The sequence below is a fragment of the Cucurbita pepo genome, chromosome LG16, assembly GCF_002806865.2.
Source record: "Cucurbita pepo subsp. pepo cultivar mu-cu-16 chromosome LG16, ASM280686v2, whole genome shotgun sequence".
NCBI lineage: Eukaryota > Viridiplantae > Streptophyta > Magnoliopsida > Cucurbitales > Cucurbitaceae > Cucurbita > Cucurbita pepo.
In genome coordinates, this window is record NC_036653.1 from 7,807,376 (window position 1) to 7,828,804 (window position 21,429).

At 33.1% G+C, this 21,429-nt stretch overlaps 6 protein-coding genes and 1 pseudogene across 7 annotated transcripts in view; 1 reads left to right on the plus strand and 6 right to left on the minus strand.

The window, feature by feature from the left end:
• LOC111777816 (uncharacterized oxidoreductase At1g06690, chloroplastic) overlaps nucleotides 1–1,617 on the plus strand; it is a 7,533-nt gene extending 5,916 nt beyond the window's left edge. For both annotated transcript variants that reach the window (XM_023657536.1, XM_023657537.1), the window contains 6 exons: nucleotides 131–195; nucleotides 274–362; nucleotides 445–524; nucleotides 674–785; nucleotides 1,035–1,154; nucleotides 1,273–1,617. In XM_023657536.1, coding sequence (XP_023513304.1) covers nucleotides 131–195; nucleotides 274–362; nucleotides 445–524; nucleotides 674–785; nucleotides 1,035–1,154; nucleotides 1,273–1,458 — 652 coding nt within the window. In that variant the 3' untranslated portion in view covers nucleotides 1,459–1,617. The remainder of the gene's footprint in view (nucleotides 1–130; nucleotides 196–273; nucleotides 363–444; nucleotides 525–673; nucleotides 786–1,034; nucleotides 1,155–1,272) is intronic.
• A 949-nt stretch (nucleotides 1,618–2,566) lies between these two features.
• On the minus strand, nucleotides 2,567–5,113 carry LOC111777078 (fatty acyl-CoA reductase 3-like). The gene is made up of 10 exons (XM_023656515.1): nucleotides 5,028–5,113; nucleotides 4,841–4,930; nucleotides 4,516–4,755; nucleotides 4,332–4,432; nucleotides 4,058–4,238; nucleotides 3,840–3,958; nucleotides 3,543–3,646; nucleotides 3,208–3,477; nucleotides 2,944–3,071; nucleotides 2,567–2,720 (listed from the first exon to the last, which is right to left on the minus strand). The coding sequence occupies exons 1-10, from the start codon at nucleotides 5,111–5,113 to the stop codon at nucleotides 2,567–2,569; spliced, it is 1,473 nt and encodes a 490-aa protein (XP_023512283.1).
• Nucleotides 5,114–7,237: 2,124 nt separating this feature from the next.
• On the minus strand, nucleotides 7,238–10,110 carry LOC111776891 (fatty acyl-CoA reductase 3-like). The gene is made up of 10 exons (XM_023656289.1): nucleotides 9,693–10,110; nucleotides 9,500–9,603; nucleotides 9,207–9,409; nucleotides 9,023–9,123; nucleotides 8,749–8,941; nucleotides 8,513–8,674; nucleotides 8,328–8,409; nucleotides 7,987–8,256; nucleotides 7,784–7,911; nucleotides 7,238–7,624 (listed from the first exon to the last, which is right to left on the minus strand). Exons 1-10 carry the CDS (start codon nucleotides 9,772–9,774, stop codon nucleotides 7,474–7,476), a joined length of 1,476 nt encoding a protein of 491 aa, XP_023512057.1. The 5' UTR covers nucleotides 9,775–10,110; the 3' UTR covers nucleotides 7,238–7,473.
• A 110-nt stretch (nucleotides 10,111–10,220) lies between these two features.
• On the minus strand, nucleotides 10,221–11,576 carry LOC111776985 (alcohol-forming fatty acyl-CoA reductase-like). Its single transcript, XM_023656414.1, has 3 exons — nucleotides 11,222–11,576; nucleotides 11,009–11,136; nucleotides 10,221–10,788 (listed from the first exon to the last, which is right to left on the minus strand). The coding sequence occupies exons 1-3, from the start codon at nucleotides 11,495–11,497 to the stop codon at nucleotides 10,635–10,637; spliced, it is 558 nt and encodes a 185-aa protein (XP_023512182.1). The 5' UTR covers nucleotides 11,498–11,576; the 3' UTR covers nucleotides 10,221–10,634.
• Nucleotides 11,561–12,757, minus strand: LOC111777079 (fatty acyl-CoA reductase 3-like). Its single transcript, XM_023656516.1, has 5 exons — nucleotides 12,656–12,757; nucleotides 12,331–12,533; nucleotides 12,157–12,257; nucleotides 11,881–12,088; nucleotides 11,561–11,813 (listed from the first exon to the last, which is right to left on the minus strand). The coding sequence occupies exons 1-5, from the start codon at nucleotides 12,755–12,757 to the stop codon at nucleotides 11,561–11,563; spliced, it is 867 nt and encodes a 288-aa protein (XP_023512284.1).
• Nucleotides 12,758–14,282: 1,525 nt separating this feature from the next.
• Nucleotides 14,283–16,954, minus strand: LOC111776984 (fatty acyl-CoA reductase 3-like). Its single transcript, XM_023656413.1, has 10 exons — nucleotides 16,885–16,954; nucleotides 16,698–16,801; nucleotides 16,352–16,554; nucleotides 16,161–16,261; nucleotides 15,879–16,074; nucleotides 15,650–15,811; nucleotides 15,378–15,459; nucleotides 15,023–15,295; nucleotides 14,810–14,937; nucleotides 14,283–14,611 (listed from the first exon to the last, which is right to left on the minus strand). The coding sequence occupies exons 1-10, from the start codon at nucleotides 16,943–16,945 to the stop codon at nucleotides 14,458–14,460; spliced, it is 1,464 nt and encodes a 487-aa protein (XP_023512181.1). The 5' UTR covers nucleotides 16,946–16,954; the 3' UTR covers nucleotides 14,283–14,457.
• Nucleotides 16,955–17,857: 903 nt separating this feature from the next.
• On the minus strand, nucleotides 17,858–20,528 carry LOC111777094 (annotated as a pseudogene).
• Nucleotides 20,529–21,429: the final 901 nt, after the last annotated feature.

The window sequence follows — 21,429 nt, forward strand, 5'->3', positions numbered from 1 at the left end:
TTTAAAAAAAAAAAAAAAAAAAAAAAACATGGTGTGTCGTCTATGTTTCCTTGGTATCCTCCTTAAAACTTGATGTTTTTATATGGTTCTTTGAAGTGTATCTAAATATTTAACTTTGTATTTGGATTAGGTGGGATTATTCGAACTCTGGCTATCTTGATGCTCTCAAACATCTGACCGATTTGAAAGAAGAGGGTAAGAATTATTTATTCGAGCTCTTTGGTTTTTTTTGAAGTTTTAGTTAATTAGATTACTTTAGCAAGTCGTGTGTAGGTAAAATCAAGACGGTTGCTTTGACAAATTTTGACACGGAAAGGTTACAAATTATTTTGGAAAATGATATCCCTGTTGTGAGTAATCAGGTAAATGTCAGGGGCATTTCTTTCATTGTTCATTGCTTTTTTGGTTTATTATTGACTCATATCTTTGATGAAAATTCATCAGGTTCAGCACTCTATTGTTGATATGAGGCCTCAACAAAAGATGGCAGAGCTTTGTAAGCTCACAGGAGTCAAGCTGATAACGTATGTCTTTGTCTCCCACTATTTCATTTTACCAATTATCCCGAGCCATGATGTCATCGGTGTTACCGTTTTCCTATGATCTATAGCTTTTATTTGATTTTGCTACCCGCATTGGCAATGTTTTATTTAAAGTATGATTTCTAATGCAGGTATGGAACTGTAATGGGTGGCTTATTATCTGAAAAATTCCTCGACACCAACTTAACGATTCCTTTTGCTGGCCCTCCATTAAATACTCCCTCCCTGCAAAAGTACAAAAGGGTATGAAAAATTCTTTTACATTAATGATACTGATGCTGGAGCAAGCTATTCCTCAATATTAGGGAGTTCGGAAATAAATTAAATTGCATAGGGATTCTTATCTGATTTTAGACTCGAATTTAGATGAGAAATAGTAACCTTAAAATGAATGGTAATGCTCTTTCTCAATGAAAGAAAGGTGGAGAAGTGAGAAATCCTCTTGGATCTGTTGTTTGACCTTACTTAAGTGAGAACTCTTATACACGGCAGATGGTTGATGCATGGGGAGGATGGAGTTTGTTTCAAGTTCTGCTACAGACACTTAAAAGAGTTGCTTCTAAGCATGGGGTCTCGATTCCGACCGTTGCTGTTAAATACATTCTAGATCAGGTAAAGTGGCCTTTCTTGTAAAGAAGATTGCTTTCACACGCAAATCTTAGTAACTTCCTACATGGATTATACATTTTCGTATTCACAATGCGACTGAGTTTCCCTTCTGAGATTGCAGCCAGCTGTGGCGGGATCAATGATAGGCGTTCGGCTTGGGTTATCAGAGCATTTGCAAGATACAAATGCCATATTTTCTCTTGCTCTTGACGAGGAGGACATAAACAGCATCGAGGAAGTTTCCAAAAAAGGTAAGAATCTTCTTAAAATTATTGGGGACTGTGGGGATGAATATAGGCGTGCATGACTTAGCAAACGCTTTCTTATTTGCTAGTGATATGAAATACTTGTTATTTGGTAGACTTCTGCAACTATATTGTCACACAACAGTCACTATGTTGATAATATATGGAAAACATTAAATTTATCCCGACCTTTAAATTGTGGGGTCTGGGGATTATAATCATTTCGTGGCACACGTAGCCAGGGCTGAAATGTGGATATTGAAAAAGTAGTCTGCCCAATCCATAACTCTAGGATCAAAGTAGAATTTGTCTTCTAGATCTGAATTCCTTGCTGTAATCCTCTGTCCAGTATGTATTGATCACAAAATGGGAAGGTAGGCTGATTAGACATTTTAGGGTTCAAAAAACTATTAATCACAAAGTTGAAAACATAAGCACATATTACACACTTTTTAAAGTTTACCTATGAAACAAACACATTCTTATAACTAAGCTTACAATTTATTTATTATTTTAGGTTGAACCTTCACACAAAGTAAAGTAATTACCCTCCTTTGAACTTTTTTTTTTCAAACCTGTTATAAGATTTTAAATTATTCTAGACTTAAAATCCTTCCAAATCGTTAAATTAATAACAATAGAAATAATAACTTTTATTTTTAAGGAAATGATAGAATTGTAAAAAAAAAAANAAAAAAAAAAAAAAAAAAAAAAAAAAAAAAAAAAAAAAAAAAAAAAAAAAAAGCATAATTTTCTTGCTAGTATTCTACTGGATTCTTGCCCTATTCAAGATATTAAATTTTTGTTAACATATCAATATTTTCATTGATACTTTTCACACAAATTTCAATCCATAAACAGCTTTAATGAATCTATTTTTATTATATCATGAAAAACCCTAAACATAATAATAATAAAAAAAAAAACAAAATGTCACTACCCTACATAGCATTCATTTTACCTCATGAATGAAGTCTAACGAAAAGGGCAAGAAAGAAGAGCAAAAGTATTAACACTTTTTTTATCCTCTTTCACGCTCATAGCTTTTCGTTTGCCCTTTTGATATAATAAAGTAGAGTAAAAGCTTACACAAATACTTCATAAGACTTAAAAGAAAGACAACTAAAATGTATTGAATGAGGAACTACAACTCGATTTTTGGACTTAGAATCATTTGAAGACGTATTTAACCAATCCAGGAAAATGTATATTCATGAAGTAATCCTCCCAATTGATCTCCTTAGGATCCAATAAGAAGGTTTCTGTTTCTCTATCTTTCTTCTGAATATCCATTCTCAACCTTTCTGCATTTGTATCATCAAAACTGTACATACAAAACAATGAGAATTACAAAAAGAAAATGAGAAAAAAAAGTAGGTAAAGTCTTGTTTACAGACATTTAGAATGGTAATAGATGTATTTATCTATTGAGTGATGCTAACTCTGTTTACTTTCTAAACGGTTTTTTGTTGAATGTGTTACAAAAATCTAGTTGTATAGAGTAAAAAAAAAACATGTAGAACAGTGGGAAAAAAAAAATTCCTTACATGGTATTGAAGAATAGATATGGGCGATAAAGTTGGATGAGCCGCATCACAAAATTGATCTTCTTCTTCATATCATTATACTTGTCTTGAAAAGAGTGACAGAAGACCTTGTTCGCAAATTCCAATCCCTTAATTATGAAATTCATAAATCTCATTAATTAAATAATAGATGCTCGACTTATAACCCCAAGATGAGAGGGAAACGTATACTAATTGGAGTAAACAGTTAAAATTTCTATAACTTTGAGATTAAAAGCTATGCACCTTCAGAAAAACTAGGTAGCGAATGTTCATGTATTTTTGGAAGCTGGTCATATTGTTGAAGACAGTAACCTTCTCAACCTTCACAGCATCTCCATCTTTGTTTATCCATGGCTTCTTAGTGAAATATTGGTAGTTAAAACGTTGGAAATCAATATATCTCATAGAATTTCTTGCTGAAGAACCCACATGATATATTGTTTTATTAGATGGTTTAAGCTCATAAGCAACCATTGCCATGATAATTGTATTTACCACCATATCTGCGGGAACCTGAAAGATGAGCATCATAAGACTCTGAAACATGAACATTTAAGAAGAAATTGTGTTTATCTCACCAAGTCAATAATTGCAGTAATCCCGGCAAGAAAACATGTTAGTTTTCCTGTAGCATATCCGACAGTTACCTGTAGCATATCCAACAGTATAACTGTCGATGGTCCTGTAAAAATTTTAACACGTTCTCAGCATTGATACAATAGCTTGATATGCTTACTCAAGAAATAGAGATCCAAAAAGGGGTTAATTTTTGCCTTTACCACTTATTGGGATTCTTTTCTAGTTTTCCAAAAGGTATTAATGGATTATTTACTTGAGGCCTTCGATCCATCCGGGAAAAGGTTCTTTGTAAGTACTTGTAACTATAGTTGGTCGGATAATGATCACTGGTAGATTGTTTTTTACATCATTAATCACCATTTCACCCATTGCCTTTGTAAATACGTACACGTTTGGCCATCCATACATCTTAGCCCTTATCATTAAACAAAAAGTTCAGAATATGACAGCATATCTTTATCAATAGTGTAAAGTATAACTTCAGTAGGACAGTAGGACTTGATTAATTGTGTACCTTTCAAGGCCTAAGCCTTTCATGGCTGATGTTATAGCTTCTTTCGAAGCTCCACTCTCTTCAAGTTGTTTGAATTTCTCTTCCGCTACCCTTTGTTCTGTAGCAATGTCTAGACCTTGGATGTCATTAAGAGACTCACCCAATTTATATGGAGTTTCCAAGATAAGCCCTCCTCTTTCTCCTGAAACATAAGCTACCAAAACAGACCCATCTTCTCCAATTATTTATTATAAAGTATAGCTCAATCTTATTATGTTTGATGATTTATACTAACCGGTGGATATATGGACAAGGAGTTTCAAATTTGGACACTGCTTTGCAAAGCTTATGACATGTTTGACTCCCAAGGTATTAGTGCCAACTGCTACGTCGTATCTATTAAAAGGAAATGGACAACATTGTTTTAGTGACGAACCAAAATGGTTCGAAGTATTTAGTGAGCATAGTTATGTGTATACCTCTCATCGAACTTTGTCGTTGCAGCCAAGTTAACAATTAGTTCCACTTGATTCTTCATCTCTGCTACCAAATTTGAATCTTTCAATCCCATTTCTGAGAGTGAGACCTCCCCAGGAACCAAACAAACCTTCTCTGAAATCAAGGTATCAAAGTCTCCACCCCACATCTTCTTTAATACTTGAAACAAATCCTTTCCTATCACCTTTACAATCAAAATAATGCATTTTTCTATCAACTGTCTGAAAAAGATGGTTCAAAAAATGTGTGGTTAGCAGATAAACATAGTGCAAAATTGGTAGAAAAACTATGCCTCGTTATGGAAACGTTCCAAAGCTATCATCTCGTTTGCTGCTCTTAACAGTAAATAGAGTTTCTTGACATTTGGTTGAACCCTCAAGATTTTCTCCACCAAAACTGGAATTTTGCAACATAATGTAACCATATTACAGCAGAATAACCCAGGTAATTCAGTAGCTAGTTCATAACATCCTTTATAAGAGAAGAAGAGTACATACTCTTGGCAAGAAAGCCAGTGGCCCCAGTGATCAAAATGTTCTTGTTCTCAAGAAACTCCATTGCACTGCCACACTTATCCATGAAAGAGGGATTTCAGGTGAATTTGAATTAGGAGCAACGAGGTTTTATAGTTCACTCACAAGGTTTTCACCTTTTTGTTTTTTGAGTTAAAAAGTTGTGGTTTTGTATTTTGGTTTGATATGGGGTTTTCAGGTACAAATCCTTTGTTGACTGCCAACTGATACTCATTTGGTTGAAGGGTTTTATGGAGAAAAAAACAAATAGCGTTTAAAATTCATGTTTGTTGGGAAAGATTAACTCTTTCCCAAGTCATGAAAACACTCATTTTTATGTAACCTATCAAAATGGATGATTAAGATTTATTGTAAATAAATAACTTCAAATTAAAAATTCAAAAATTCTCTATCTAATAGAACTTTTAATAATTTTGAACGTATAAAGTACATTTTAAATACAAAATTAAAAGATTAATCAATAGTTTAAAAAATCAAATACTTATAATAAACTTTTTAAAATTTAGCAATTTATTTATATATATATATATATTTTTTTTTTTTTCACTTTTTAAAGTTTAGCAATTTATTTATTACTTTTTGCTTTTATGTTGAACATCCACACAACCACACATAAATTAATTACTCATTTCAACTTATTTTTTCCAAAGATGGTAACAAAATTTTAAATGATTCTAGATTTAAATCCTTTCAAATCTTTTAATTAATAAGAACAATAATAACAACTTGGTAGATTTGTAAAAAAAAAAAAAGTGGTTAATTTTTTCACTAGAATTCTACCCGATTCCCTTCTCAACCCTAGCTAAGATATTAAATTTTTATCAACAAATCGATATTTTCGTCGATAGTTTCACATATTCATAGGTTCGACATCCATATAGATAGTAAATAAAGATTTGTATTATATCATGGAAAAGTCGATGAAACATAGATTCAACCTATGGGACCTCGAAACCACCAACCACCCCAACTTTATTTTTATTGAACCCACCAACTTCTTGTTCCTGATCTTGGGTGGATAGCGGGAATCGAACCCACATCTTCTCTTTGACGAGAAGAAATTTTACCCTTTAACAATAACCCCATTTTATTTTATCTCAATGTAAAGTATACATCAGTGCAGAGCTAACCTATTATACTAGGCTATTTTTATATAATTCTATAGATTAAACGAATTCTATAGTTAATATATAATATTCTTATATCATATAATATATTTTATACTATACTATTTCCTTTTATAATATTTGGAATTAAAGGACAAAGCTCTTAAGGTGTCAAAAGAAAAGAGGTAAAGCCGAGAGGAAAGAAAAACAGTTCACACCTAGAAATGGGTTTGTGGTCTCGGGTTTGCCACTTTCCCTTAAGCCATCTTGTGGATGTTAAGCCATGACTTAGAGGTGTGCCATTGAGCAAGAAAGCCATGAGTTTGTTATTGGACATGTAGATTGCAGCAAGCGAGCTAGGTGTAGGGAACAAGGTTTGAAGCAAAAGCTAGTGTGGCCTTGTTCCTTACGTTGGTGAACATGTCTTATATAGCCATGGCGAACACAAGATGTGTATGGTTGAAGGATGCCCTGTTCTTGTGAGACCTACACTTATAGCAACTCTTGGAGTTGCGACATGTTGAACAAGGTGTAGGGAGGTGACTTTAATCATCTCATGTTCTATACAAGGAGCAAAACTAAAACCATGATCCTTTGGAGCTCCCAGCAAAATTGGAGCTTGGAGCTTGCAACATGATATTTTGTACGTGCTTAAGGAACGATGTTGGATTTTCTTAAGATGTACCTGTGGAGTCTACCTTGAAGTGATTAAGGAAACATGTTAAGAACTAATGTGGAGTTATTAAGCATGTTTTAGGGTTTAAAATTGGTAGTAATTAACCTCAGACACATGTATGGAAGAGTTACACCCTAAAATGTGCCTTACTAAAACTCTGGTTTAACATGATTTAGGAAGAACCTATGTAGACATCTTCAAAGACGGGACATTACTGTAATGTCCCACATTGGTTGGGGAGGAGAACAAACCACCATTTATAAGGGTGTGGAAACCTTCCCCTAGCAGACGCGTTTTAAAGTCTTGAGGGAAAGCCCAAAGAGGACAATATCTGCTAGCGGTGGATCCGGGCCATTACAATCATAGTGTGGAAACAAACAACAAAATGTCACTAACCTAAATAGAATACAAATAATAAGAATTTTGTCATCAATTCCTTTCAATGAAATACAACAAAAGGGCAAAAAAGCAGAATAAAAGTAGAACACTTCTACCTGAGCTTTGTGTTTGCCCTTTTAATAGAATAAAGTAAAGTAAAAGCTTATAGACGTACATTGTAATTTAAAAGAAATAAAACTAAAAGGCATTCAATGAGGAACCATAAATTGTTGTTGGACTTTAGAGTCATTTAAAGACGTGTTTAACCAGCCCAGGAAGATGAACATTCATGAAGTAATCCTCCCAGTTAATCTCTTTAGGATCCAACAAGGTCTCTGATTCTCTATCTTTCTTTTCAATATCCATTCTCAACCTTTCTACATTTGTATCATCAAATCTGTACACACGAAACAAAATCAATGAACAATACAAAATCAAATTATCGACATTTAGAATGATTATTGGTGCATTTATCAATCGAGCGATGATAATATGGTTTACTTTTTACATGAATCTGTACTGAAATGAACATAGAATCTAGAAGATGTTCACTTACATAGCATTGAAGAATAGATATGGACGATAAAGTTGGATGAGCCGCATCACTAAATTGAACTTCCTCTTCATATCAACATACTTGTCTTGAAAAGAGTGACAAAAGGCCTTGTTCGCAAATTCCAATCCCTTCAATAACAAAAGCTTGGCTTATAACCTCAAGATGAGAGGGAAACTTGTAGTTATTTGGAGTAAACTATGTACCTTTAGCAAACATAGGTAGCGAATGTTCATGTATCTTTGGAAACTAGCCATATTGTTGTAGACAGTAACTTTCCCAACCTTCACAGCATTTCCCTCTTTGTTTATCCATGGCTTCTTAGTGAAATATTGATAGTTAAAACGTTGGAAATCAATATATCTCATAGAATTTCTTGCTGAAGAACCCACATGATATATTGCTTTATCAGATGGTTGAAGCTCATGTGCTACCATTGCCATGATAATCGTGTTTACCACCATATCTGCAGGAACCTGCGTGTTCTTGAAATCAATTCTAAATTCATATATACACTAAGACTCAGGAAGATGAACGTTTATCTCACCAAATCAACGATTGAGTTAATCCCAGCAAGAAAACAAGTTAGTTTTCCCTTAGCATACCCAACAATTAAACTATCAATGGTCCTGTAAAAATGCCACAAGTTCTCAGTTAGTTTTTGCTTTCACCACTTATTGGGATGCTTTTGTGGTCTCCCAAACTACCTATGATCACTCGAAAGATATTTACCTGATGCCTTCGATCCATCCGGGAAAAGGTTCACTGTAAGTACTCGTAACTATAGTTGGTCGTATGATGATCACAGGTAGATTGTCTTTTAGATCATTAACCATCATCTCGCCCATTGCCTTTGTAAATACGTACGTGTTTGGCCATCCATACATCTTAGCCCTTATCATTAAACAAAACGTTCAAAATATGACAACATATCTTATCAACAATCTTCATTAATACTAATTGTGTACCTTTCAAGGCCAAAGTCTTTCATGGCTAATGTTATGGCTTCTTTCGTAGCTCCATTCTCTTCAAGTTGTTCGAGTTTCTCTTCCATTACCTTTTGTTCCGTAGCAATGTCTAGACCTTGGATGCCATTAAGAGACTCACCCAATTTATATGGAGTTTCCAAGATAAGCCCTCCTCTTTCTCCTGAAACATAAGCTACCAAAACAGAGACATCTTCTCCAATTATTTGTTATAAAGTATAGCTTAAATATATTATGTCTGATGATTTATACTAACCAGTGGATACATGGACAAGGAGTTTTAGATTTGGACACTGCTTTGCAAAGCTCACGACATGTTTAGCTCCTAAGGTATTAGTGCCAACTGTTACATCGTATCTATCAAAAGGAAATGGACAACATTGTTTCAATGACGAACCAAAATGGTTCAGAGTATTTAGTGAGCATAGTTCTGTGTGTACCTTTCATCGAACTTGGTCGTTGCAGCCAAATTAACAATTAGTTCCACTTGATTCTTCATCTCTGCTACCAAATTTGAATCTTTCAATCCCATTTCTGAGAGTGAGACCTCCCCAGGAACCACACAAACCTTCTCTGAAATCATGGTATCAAAGTCTCCACCCCACATCTTCTTTAATACTTGAAACAAATCCTTTCCTATCACCTTTACAATCAAAATAATGTGCATTTTTCTATCAACTGTTTGAAAAAGATAGTTCAAACAAAGAGCAAAATTGCTAGAAAAAAACTATACCTCGTTATGGAAACGTTCCAAAGCTGTCGACTCGTTTGCTGCTCTTAATAGTAAATAGAGTTTCTTCACATTGGGTTGAACCCTCAAGATTTTCTCCACCAAAACTGGAATTTTCAGACAAAAATGAGACACTAGTTCATAAATTGACGTGAAAAATGCAGAACATCCTTTATAAGAGAAGAAGAATACATACTCTTAGCAAGAAAACCAGTGGCCCCAGTGATCAGAATGTTCTTGTTCTCAAGAAACTCCATTGCACTGCTACACTTATCCATGAGAGAAGGATTTCAGTTGAATTTGAATTATGAGGAACGAGGTTTTATAGAAATCTTTTGTGGTTTTATGTTTGTCAACTAACCTCATTATTATGGAAAAAGGTTGACTAAACAAGGTTTCTCACTAAAGCTGTCTATCAAAATTTCTTTGTTCCCGCCCCCGTTGACATCTGTGTTAGATGTGTTATGTGAAAATGCAAATGGACATGAAATTCAAATTCAATTAGATTACGGAACTGTAGTTGAAGACTGAAAACCATTAAAACTTACAACTAACTGTTGACATACTCGTATGAAAAATTGAAGGCTGTAATAAATTGGAGGTTCACTACAACAAGCAGCTCATCGTCAAACTTTTTGGTTGCTGCTCCAATTAATGAACTTCTAAGAAGCTCGAGCTTCCTTCCAAACTTGATTGTCTCGAAATAGTGATAGGTAATGAGCTAAAGTGGACAATATCTGTTAGCGGAAGGCTTAGACTGTTGCATAAGAATTCCTAGAACGTGGGGATGTTACACTTTAAAAGGAAAGATTCGCTTCCCTCTGACAATAGAAAGATGTCATGTGCAGTGTGTTGAAATTAAGGACCTATTATCATTAACATCTCTGACAATACTTGTTCAGCTTTGGACTATATCGTAGGCAGCTAATTAAGATATTTTCTTGAATTACGGATGTCAAAGAGAAGACAACAAAGAGAATTAGCTAGCTAGTTTGGTGTTGTTGGACTCGGTTGAGCTGATATGTTGTTGGGATTGAAGTTCTTGAAATTGTAATTATTTTAGGCTACTTTCGAGTACACATAAAGAAATGATATTTTAATCCTCGAGTGAAATTGAAAAACTTCATACGTATTATAATCATTTCATTACATATTTAACAAGTCCAGGAATGTGGATATTCAGAAAGTAATCCTCCCAGTTTATATCATTTGGATCCAAAAGCGATGTATTTGGATTTATGTCGTTGTCTCGTGCAACAATTCTCAGTTTTTCTAAGTTGGTATCGTCAAATCTGTACAAGCAAAAATAAAGTTATACATACGTATATTAAATTGTATAGCTAAGAATATCGATACACTAATCATATAAGTCTCGTAAACTCAGGTTTTCTGACTTCTCAACCCTTAACATATATTCATATTCATATGTTCGGTGGATACAAAAATCATACAAATCTAATAAATTTAGAACGTGGTATATAATGTTTCGTATAAAATTAGTTTAGAAATTACTTGGCTTTGAAGAATATAAACGAGTTATATAGCTCAACTTGTCGCATCACCCAGTTGAACTTTCTCTGAAGATCATTATACTTGTCTTGGAAAGAGTAGCAAAATGCTTTGTTCACAAACTCAAAACCCTTTATAGTAACAACAATACCGATTAGAAAATGTAAATTGAAATATAGTTTCGTGTAAGTATTAGTTATAGATTTTGGAACATACCTTGAGAAAGACGTAGTGAATGGTCATGTATCGATGGAAGCTAGCAATGTCGTTGAATGAGGTAATTTTCTTAACCTTGATTACCTTTCCATCTCCATTCATCCATGGTTTTTCCGTAAAGTAGCGGAGAATATAACTGAACAGATTGTTGATTCTCATTGAATTTCTCATTGAAGAACCTATGTGATATATAATTGTATGTCCAGATGGTTGGAGTTTATGTGTCAGTATTGCCACAATGATAGCATTTACTACCATGTCGGCTGGAACCTGCATTTCTTTAGAACATCGAACTTCTTAGATTTGCAAGGAGAGATTAAAATTTGGAAGAAATTATATTTATCTCACCAAGCCTAGGATTGAGCTAACATCGGAAGGAAAGCGTGTTACTTTTCCTTTCCCATACCCAACAATAAAGCCATCAATGGTCCTCAAACCTTCGATCCAACCGGGAAAAGGTTCTTTGTAAGTGCTTGTGACTATGGTTGGTCGAACGATGATCAAAGGAAGATCGTCAATTTTATCATTCATCAACATCTCACCCATTGCTTTCGTAAATGCGTACGTGTTTGGATATCCGTACATTTTTGCCCTAATAACAATAAAAGAATAAAATTGTTACGTTGACGAAGAGGATGATATCTATTGATATTGCATACCTTTTTGTGCCCAAGTCTTTCATGACCAAGCTCTTCGTAGTTTCATTCATATCTCTATTATTTCTCAATTCTCTTAAACTCTCTTCAATAATTTTTCGTTCTGTTTCAATGTCCAATTTTGAAGTGCCATCAACAGACTCGACCAATTTGCATGGAGTTTCCAAGATAACTCCTTCCCTTTGATTCGAAACAAAAGCTAACAAAACATCTGCCTCAATCAATTTGTGGGTAATTAACGAAATTATTTAAATAAAAAAAAAATGATTGGATACGAACCAGTGGATACATGGACAAGAATTTCGATATTAGAACATTGCTCTGCAAAGTTTAAAACATGTTTAGCTCCCAATACATTGGTACCAAATGCTACATCATATCTGCAAGAAAGTAAACAAACTTAGGATCAATTTGGAATACTTTCTAATCAACACAGCTCGAGAGAGTCGATACCTTTCATCAAAATTAGTTGATGCAGCAAAATTAATGATTATTTCCACTCGATTCTTCATCTCTTCCAATAAATTTGAGTCCTTTAATCCCATATTTGGGGAAGAAATATCTCCGGAGACCAAACAAATCTTCTCTGAGACGAGGGTTTTTAGATCTCCACCCCATTTTTCCTTTAACACTCTAAACAATTCCTTCTCTACAACCTATAAATCAAACCGTAATATTATAACTTTTTACCGAAATAACGATTATGGGTGAAGGATTCAAACCTTTTATGATTAGTATTAACATAAACTAGCTAGTTAGTGTTTTGATAGTCATATACCTCATCACGGAAATGTTTTGAAGCTGTGATTTGATCCACGTTCCGTAAAAGTAAATAAAGTTTCTTCAGGTTGGGATGAGTTCTTAATAGTTTCTCCACCATAACTGCACACTCAAACTATATAATATAAATGATATATTTAGCATAATAACACAAATTAATCAAAAAAATTCCCATACTCTTTCCAAGAAACCCTTTGGCACCGAGCACAAAAATGGTCTTATTCTCTAAAAAGTCCATGAAGATTATATGCATTAAAGTGAAGAAATCAACATGAAGTTTGCATTATATACCAAAATAGATTAAAAGGAGTAGTAATGCACCTAACTCAAGTAATTAACTTTCCTTTTATTGCCTAATTAAGCATTTAGAGAAATTATAGAATGATAGGTTATCACCTAATCTCTAATCAATTTAAATTAACTACTCTCCCTGATTTAGGCAAGACTTACCTGCCATAACATTAATTCTAAAAAAAAAAGTTAATGCGAATGCGATTGCGGCTTGACTGAAAGCTTGATTAGCTGACCAAAGATGTCAAGAACAGTTTTAGAAGCACTGTTCTTGATATATAGATAGACATTTTGATATGAACACTACATTTAACATAAATATCATACAAATGTTTGTCTCTATATGTGTATCAGTTGCAGAGACGTTGGCTATCTAAGGTAGTAGGTTCTTCTGGCTGTGCTGTTGTTGTACTGATATCTTTAGACTTGGAAATCTAATACTCATATATGGTTTATTTCTGCTTGTTCTGACTTGTTCGACTTTTGTTTGCTTGTGTTTCAACCCAATTTCGATACTAACCCTTATTAGTGGAATTTGGAGAGGTTTGTTCGGAGTTTTCGTTCAAGTTTTTGAAATGGTAGGAGCATGTTAATTATATGGGAGGAGTTTCAACCATATTAGTACATGTTAGATAAGCATCATTATCGAATAGATGATGTAGATATACATTTGGAGAACGAGTATATTGGGATTCGTGATCATCTTAAAAGCAATGCTTCCGTGTTTTATGAATATGGGCCTATCTCGACACATAAATTATTAGATGTCGTCATGGGATTGAGTCAGCTAACTCTTACATGTGATCTTAACTCACACGGGTCCATCTAGTGACTATATTACTTGGTAGTGGTTGGGAGAATTATACCCTTTTTATGACAATATGTTGTGGAGACCACTAGGGGTTTGCCAAATAGACTCTAGTGGTGATCTGTCTTGATTAGCATGGGTCTACACGTACGATAGGTTGTTGTGATACCTCAAATTAGTCTATTAAACCCTGTGGAACCACTTGACCGACATGCTGAGTGCTAATTTATGGTTATAAGTATCCTAACCGTCAAGTTGTTTAGCTATTTCAAGCCTCTAGAGAGTGTAGTAAACAAATCATATTTGACGAAGAACAAGTCTTACATACGAACTCAGAGTTTATGAATATATATAATTAGAGAAAATAGAGAGAAATAGTGGATTTATCAAAACTTTTGCACACATAATTCATTGGTCAAAATACGTTGCACTTAATAAACAAATAATCGACGATTAATTAAGATATTGCCTTAATCACGGATGTCCAAGAGAAGACAGTGAAGAGCATTAGCTTCATGGTTTGGTGTTGATAGACTCGATTGAGCTGATATATTATTGGAATTGAAGTTCTTGAAATTACAATTATTTTGGGCTATTTTCAAATACTCCTAAAGAAATAGGTCGATACTTTTATTTTAATCCTCGAGTGAAATCATAAGACTTCAAACGAGGAGAAAAACGAGTTATTGTTCAAACTATAATTATTTCATTACATATTTAACAAGTCCAGGAACGTGGATATTCAGGAAGTAATCCTCCCAGTTTATAGCCTTAGGATCCAAAAGCGATGTATTTGGATTTATGTTGTTGTCTCGCGCAACAATTTGCAGTTTTTCTAAGTTGGTGTCGTCAAATCTGTACAAGCAAAAATAAAATTATACTTATACGATATCGAGTCTCATACACTCAGGTTACATTAAATTCTGACTTCTCAACCCTTAACATGTATTCGTGTATGTACGGTGGATTCAAAGATCATCCAAATCTGATTATTTTAGAACGAGGTATATATACTAAACTCAATGTTCCGTATGAAATTAGTTTGGAAATTACCTGGCTTTGAAGAATAGAAACGAGTCATAAAGCTCAACTTGTCGCATCACCCGGTTGAACTTTCTCTGAAGATCATTGTACTTGTCTTGGAAAGAGTAAAAAAATGCTTTGTTCACAAACTCAAAACCCTTTACCGTAATAACAATATTGATTAGGAAAAGTAAATTTAAACGTAGTTCTGTGTAAGCATTAGTCATAGATTTTGAAGAATACCTTGAGAAAAACCAAGTAGCGAATGGTCATGTATCGATGGAAGCTAGCCATGTCGTTGAATAAGGTGAGTTTCTTAATTTTGATGGCCTTTCCATCTTTGTTGATCCATGGTTTTTCGGTAAAGTATTGGAGAATATAATTGAGGAAATTAATGTTACTTATAGAATTTTTCATTGAAGAACTTACGTGGTATATAATTGTATGTCTAGATGGTTGGAGTTTATGTGCCGATATTGCCATGATGATAGCATTTACCACCATATCGGCTGGAATCTGCATTTTTAAAAAACATTAAACGTCTTAGATTTAAAAGAACCCGAGATCAAAATTTGAAAGAAATTATATTTCATCTCACCAAGTCAAAGATTGAGCCAGCACCCGAAGGAAAATGTGTTACTTTTCCTTTAGCATACCCAACAATAAAGCCATCTATGGTTCTGTAAAATACAACCTTTCTCATCAAACAATGGTAAAAATTCCGAACATACGTTACTTGAACTCATACGGTCTGAATTAGGTTGGGTTGAGTTTAAATGAACTAAGATTTATGAGTTTGTTTAAATGTCTCAACTCTATCGAACACAACTTATGAACACCGGTTAAAGAACTTTTTTTTTTTTTTTTTACCTCAAACCTTCTATCCAACCCGGAAAAGGTTCTTTGTAAGTGCTTGTGACTATGGTCGGTCGCATGATGATCAAAGGAAGATTGTCAGTTCTATCATTAACCAGCATCTCACCCATTGCTTTGGTAAATGTGTACGTGTTTGGATATCCATACATTTTTGACCTAATAACAATTGAAGAAGAAAATTGTTACATTGATAAAGAAGATGGTATCTATTGATCGTCCGTACCTTTTTGTGCCCAAGTCTTTCATGGCTAAGCTCCTCGTGGTTTCATTTATATCTCTATTATTTCTCAATTCTCTTAAACTATCTTCAATTATTTTTCGTTCCGATTCAATATCTAACTTCGAAGTACCATCAACAGATTCGACCAATTTGCACGGAGTTTCCAAGATGACTCCTTCCCTTTGATTTGAAACATAAGCTAACAAAACAAATATTTTTCAATAAGTTGCCGGTAATTAACCTAATTATTTAAATAATAAAAAAATAATATAATTTGATACTGACCGGTGGATACATGGACGAGAATTTCCAAATTAGAACACCCCTTTGCAAAGTTTAGGACATGTTTAGCTCCCAATGTATTGGTACCAAATGCTACATCATATCTGCGAAAAATTTAACAAACTCGAGATCAGTTTGAAATACTTTTTAATTTAAGCATTTTATAATTCAAGGGAGCTCGAGAGAGTCGGTACCTTTCATCAAAATTGGTCGTTGCAGCAAAATTAATGATTATTTCCACTTGATTCTTCATCTCTTCCAATAAACCTGAATCATTTAATCCCATATTTGGGGATGAAATATCTCCCGGCACCAAATAAATCTTCTCTGAGATGAGGGGTTTTAGATCTCCACCCCATTTTTCCTTCAACACTCTAAACAGTTCTTTCTCTACAACCTATGAATCAAATAATCAATTGTATTTTTTTAGCGAAATAACGATTATGGGTGAAGGATTCAACCCTTTATGTTCGGTATTTACATAAACTAGCTAGTTAGTGGTGTAGTAATTAAAATATGGGTATAAAAACAATTATATACCTCATTATAGAAATGTTTTGAAGCCGTGATGTGATCCACACTTCGTAAAAGTAGATACAGTTTCTTCACGTTGGGATGAACTCTTAGTATTTTCTCCACCATAACTGGACTCTCAAAATATATAATATAAATGAATAAAAAGAAAATTAAAATTTTTCCAAAGAAATATTTAGAAAGATGAACGTACGCTTCCCAAGAAACCCTTTGGCACCAATCATAAAAATGGTCTTATTCTCTAAAACGTCCATCGAAAATCGAGAGATATATTATAATGGGAAGTTGAAGTTTGAAATATATACGAAAAATAGAAGGAAAATAATAACTAACTCTCCTTTATTGCCTATGTAACTAAAGTATTTAGACATGTTTGCTAAAATGATGTAAAAAATTTATACAAATAAAGGATATGTTTATGTTTGGTTATGGTATTTCAACCATTTTACTATAGTAAAAGATTTAATTTAATTTTCGTTCATTTTAATGGTAAATAATTAGTATAATAATTAAATTGAAAAATTAATCAATTAATAATATTTATTTTGGTCCCAATTAATTATTGATTAAGTAATAATTATAATTATTGAAAATTAACTTTTTCCTAATTAACTCATGAATTATTTAAGCTATTAGCTAATTAATTAATAATTCTTGTAAATAAGTAATAAACTTTTATATATAAATGAATTAAATATATATTTAAATTAATTAATTCTTATTTATTCCACTTAAATAATTATTGTATTAATTTTGGTAAATCATCATCGATTATGTATATTCAAATAAATTAAGAGAAGGGTAATTTATGTGTTGAAATATTGTTAGTATGTTTTATTTTTTAATAGAAATTATATTGAAAAGTAATTAAAAAAAAAATTCTGCTCAAAACTCAACTTTAGACAAATAATGGGTTTGTCAAATCTTTTACGAAACACTTCAAAGCTACACTTAATAAACAAATAATCGACGACGTTCCATATCATATTATAAGCGATTAATTAAGATATTGTATTAAATCACAGATGTACAAAAGAAGACAGCAAAGAGAATTGGCTATCTGATTTGGTGTTGATAGACTCGATTGAGCTGATATGTAGCTAGGATAGAAATTCTTGAAATTGCAATTGTTTTGAGCTACTTTCAAGTAGCTACAGATAAACAAGTCGAGTGAAATCGGCCGACTTTATATAAGGAGAAAAAAATAAGGTTCGTTCAAATTATAATCATTTCATTACATGTTTAATAAGTCCCGGAATGTGGATGTTCAGGAAGTAATCCTCCCAGTTTATATCCTTAGGATCCAAAAGCGATGTATTTGGATTTATGTTGTTGTCTCGTGCAGCAATTCTCAGTTTTTCTAAGTTGGTGTCGTCAAATCTGTACAAGCAAAAATAAAACTATACATATATATATTGGATTGCATAGCTAAGAATATCAATATACTAATCGTACAAGTCTCGTAAACTCATGTTACATAAATTCCGACTTCTCATGTTACTACAAAGGTCATACAAATCTGATTATTTTATAATGAGGTATATAAACTAAACTCAACGTTTCGTATAAAATTAGTTTGGAAATTACTTGGCTTTGAAGAATATAAACGAGTCATAAAGCTCAACTTGTCTCATCACCCAGTTGAACGTTCTCCGAAGATCATTGTACTTGTCTTGGAAAGCGTAACAAAATGCTTTGTTCACAAACTCAAAACCCTTTATAGTAATAAAACAATATTGATTAGAAAACGTAAATATAAACGTGGTTTTATGTCAGCATTAGTTATACATTTTGGAACATACCTTGAGAAAAATCAAGTAGTGAATGGTCATGTATCGATGGAAGCTAGCCATGTCGTTGAATAAGGCGACTTTTTTAACCTTGAGGGCCTTTCCGTCTCTATCGATCCATGGTTTTTCCGTAAAGTATTGGAGAATATAATTGCGCAAATCAATGTTGCTCATAGCATTTCTCATCGAAGAACCTATGTGATATATTAATGTATGTCCAAACGGTTGGAGTTTATGTGCTAATATTGCCATGATGATAGCATTTACTACCATATCAACCGGAATCTGCATTTCTTCGAAACATCAAACTTGTTGAATTTGAAAGAAAGAAAGAAAGAGATATCAAAATTTCAAAGAAATTATATTCATCTCACCACGTCTAGGATTGAGCTAGCGTTAGATGGAAAGAACGTAAGTTTTCCTTTGCCATACCCATCAATTAAGCCATCAATAGTCCTGTAAAATACAACCTTTTTCATCATTGAAACAAGGCCAACGAACCCATTGTTATGGTAAAACACGATGCATACTTTACTTAAAGATCGGGGTTTTCAAAAAATTTGTTTGAGTTGAAAAAATTTACCATCCAAACAATTAGGTTGAGTTTAGAAATATTTCAACTTGATCTGATCCAAACTATGGACACCCAAACTTGAGACAAAATGGGGTTTAACAAGAAATTGATATCAAAATTTTGGCTCCCTATCGACCCAAGTTGCCTATATATATTATTTGTGTACCTCAAACCTTCGATCCAACCCGGAAAAGGTTCTTTATAAGTGCTCGTAACTATGGTTGGTCGCACAATGATCAAACGAAGATTGTCACTTTTGTCGCTAATCAACATCTCGCCCATTGCCTTTGTAAATACGTATGTGTTTGGACATCCATACATTTTTGCCCTAATAACAATAAAAGAATAAAATGGTTACATTGATAAAGAGGATGATATCCATTGATCTTTCGTACCTTTTTGTGCCCAAGTCTTTCATGGCGAAGCTCCTCGTAATTTCATCTATATCTCTATTATTTCTCAATTCTCTTAAGCTATCTTCAATTATTTTTCGTTCGGTTTCAATGTCTAATTTTGAAGTGCCATCAACGGACTCGACCAATTTGCACGGAGTTTCCAAGATGATTCCTTCCCTTTGATTTGAAACATAAGCTAACAAAACAAAGGTTTTTCAATCAATTTGTCGGTAGTTAACTAAATTATTTTAAACAATGATTTGATGCTAACCAGTGGATACATGGACAAGAATTTTCAAATTAGAACATTGCTCGGCAAAGTTTAAAACGTGTCTAGCTCCCAATGTATTGGTGCTAAACGCTACATCATATCTGCACGAAAGTAAACAAACTCGAAATCATTTTGAAATACTTTCTGGTTTAAGCATTTTGCAGTTTAATGCAATTCAAGAGAGTCGATACCTTTCATCAAAATTGGTTGTTAACGCAAAATTAACAATTATTTCCACTTGATTCTTCATCTCTTCCAATAAATTTGAGTCTTTTAATCCCATATTTGGGGATGAAATATCGCCCGGCACCAAATAAATCTTCTATGAGATCAGGGTTTTTAGGTCTCCACCCCATTTTTCCTTTAACACTCTAAACAATTCTTTCTCTACAACCTATGAATCAAATAATCAATTGTATTTTTTTTTACCGAAATAACGATTACGGATGAAGGATTCAAACCTTTATGTTCGATATTTACATCAACTAGCTAGTTAGTGTTTGGTAGTTGAAATATGGGTATAAACACAATCATATACCTCATCATAAAAATGTTTTGAAGCCGTGATTTGATCCACGTTTCGTAAAAGTAGATAAAGTTTCTTCACGTTGGGATGAGCTCTTAATATTTTCTCCACCATAACTGCACTCTCAAAGTATATAATATAAATGATATATTTAGCATAATAACACATTAAAAAAGAATATTAAAATTTTCGGTGGGAAAGATAACATACTCTTTCCAAGAAATCCTTTGGCACCAATAACAAAAATGGTCTTATTATCAAAAAAATCCATCGAAAGTCGAGAGATATATTATAAACTTTAAATTGAATAAATCAATATGAATGAGAAAAGTTTGTTTTATATACGAAAAATGGAAGGAAAATAGTAATGCACATAATTCAAGTAATTAACTATCTTTTATTGCCTAATTAACCATTTAAAGAAATTATGGAAGTACACGATTCTACTAATTGTCTCACCTAATCTCTAATCAATTTAAATCAACCACTCTCTTCGACTCAACCACTCTCTTCGACTTGACCACTCTCTTCGACTTGATTTCAATCATATACGTAAATGAAAGAACGACAATTTGGGATATAAGATTCAAACGAGAAAAATAACAAGTTTAGAGCAAAATCCTACCCAGTTTTGAAACAAATAAAATAAAGTTGTAAGTTTATTTTTATAATTTAAAAGTATTTCTAAATATTTAGACGCACCACATCAAAATTATTTGAACATTAATTAAAAGCTTTTAATTAGTAACCATATATAATTTTCTTTTGAATAAACTACCTATAATGACATAAAATTATGGGTCAAATAAACCTGTTTTTCAAAGACTAAAAACAAAAAATAAAAAATTAATTGAAATAGGTCCTAAACTAAGCTATTCACATCAANTTTTTTTTTTTTTTTTTTGTTGAGAAAATATAAAAGAACAAAAAAAAACATCTCAGCTTTGAATAATAGTTGCACAGATGCAGAAGCAGAGCTATATCAAAATCTCCCATCAAACCAGACTAAATTTCTAAGTACCTCAACAATGATTTCATTTGATAATGATATACTAAAGTGTCTTCCCACCCTCCATTTAGAGCAACATTCCTTCCTGCTGCTACACCCTGTCCCTGCTTAAGCACATAATGGAAACTGGAAACTACAAATTATGCAACATTCAGATGGAAGCCGAAAACAAA

Coding starts and splice junctions, on each gene's coding strand:
- LOC111776984 (XM_023656413.1), bottom strand. CDS start 16,945: ATGGACGTTTTAGAGAATAAGACCATTTTTATGATTGGTGCCAAAGGG. Junction 16,555..16,697: donor CAAAACATTTCTATAATGAG/GTATATAATTGT, acceptor TTTGATTCATAG/GTTGTAGAGAAAGAACTGTT. Junction 16,262..16,351: donor ACGACCAATTTTGATGAAAG/GTACCGACTCTC, acceptor AATTTTTCGCAG/ATATGATGTAGCATTTGGTA.
- LOC111777079 (XM_023656516.1), bottom strand. CDS start 12,757: ATGGTGGAGAAACTATTAAGAACTCATCCCAACCTGAAGAAACTTTAT. Junction 12,258..12,330: donor TCAACTAATTTTGATGAAAG/GTATCGACTCTC, acceptor ACTTTCTTGCAG/ATATGATGTAGCATTTGGTA. Junction 11,814..11,880: donor AAAGACTTGGGCACAAAAAG/GTATGCAATATC, acceptor TATTGTTATTAG/GGCAAAAATGTACGGATATC.
- LOC111777078 (XM_023656515.1), bottom strand. CDS start 5,113: ATGGATAAGTGTGGCAGTGCAATGGAGTTTCTTGAGAACAAGAACATT. Junction 4,433..4,515: donor ACGACAAAGTTCGATGAGAG/GTATACACATAA, acceptor TCCTTTTAATAG/ATACGACGTAGCAGTTGGCA. Junction 3,478..3,542: donor TTACTGCAATTATTGACTTG/GTGAGATAAACA, acceptor CTCATCTTTCAG/GTTCCCGCAGATATGGTGGT.
- LOC111776891 (XM_023656289.1), bottom strand. CDS start 9,774: ATGGATAAGTGTAGCAGTGCAATGGAGTTTCTTGAGAACAAGAACATT. Junction 9,124..9,206: donor ACGACCAAGTTCGATGAAAG/GTACACACAGAA, acceptor TCCTTTTGATAG/ATACGATGTAACAGTTGGCA. Junction 7,912..7,986: donor GCTACCTATGTTTGCTAAAG/GTACATAGTTTA, acceptor TTGTTATTGAAG/GGATTGGAATTTGCGAACAA.
- LOC111776985 (XM_023656414.1), bottom strand. CDS start 11,497: ATGCAGGTTCCAGCCGACATGGTAGTAAATGCTATCATTGTGGCAATA. Junction 11,137..11,221: donor TTCACTACGTCTTTCTCAAG/GTATGTTCCAAA, acceptor GTTACTATAAAG/GGTTTTGAGTTTGTGAACAA. Junction 10,789..11,008: donor TTTATATTCTTCAAAGCCAA/GTAATTTCTAAA, acceptor TTGCTTGTACAG/ATTTGACGATACCAACTTAG.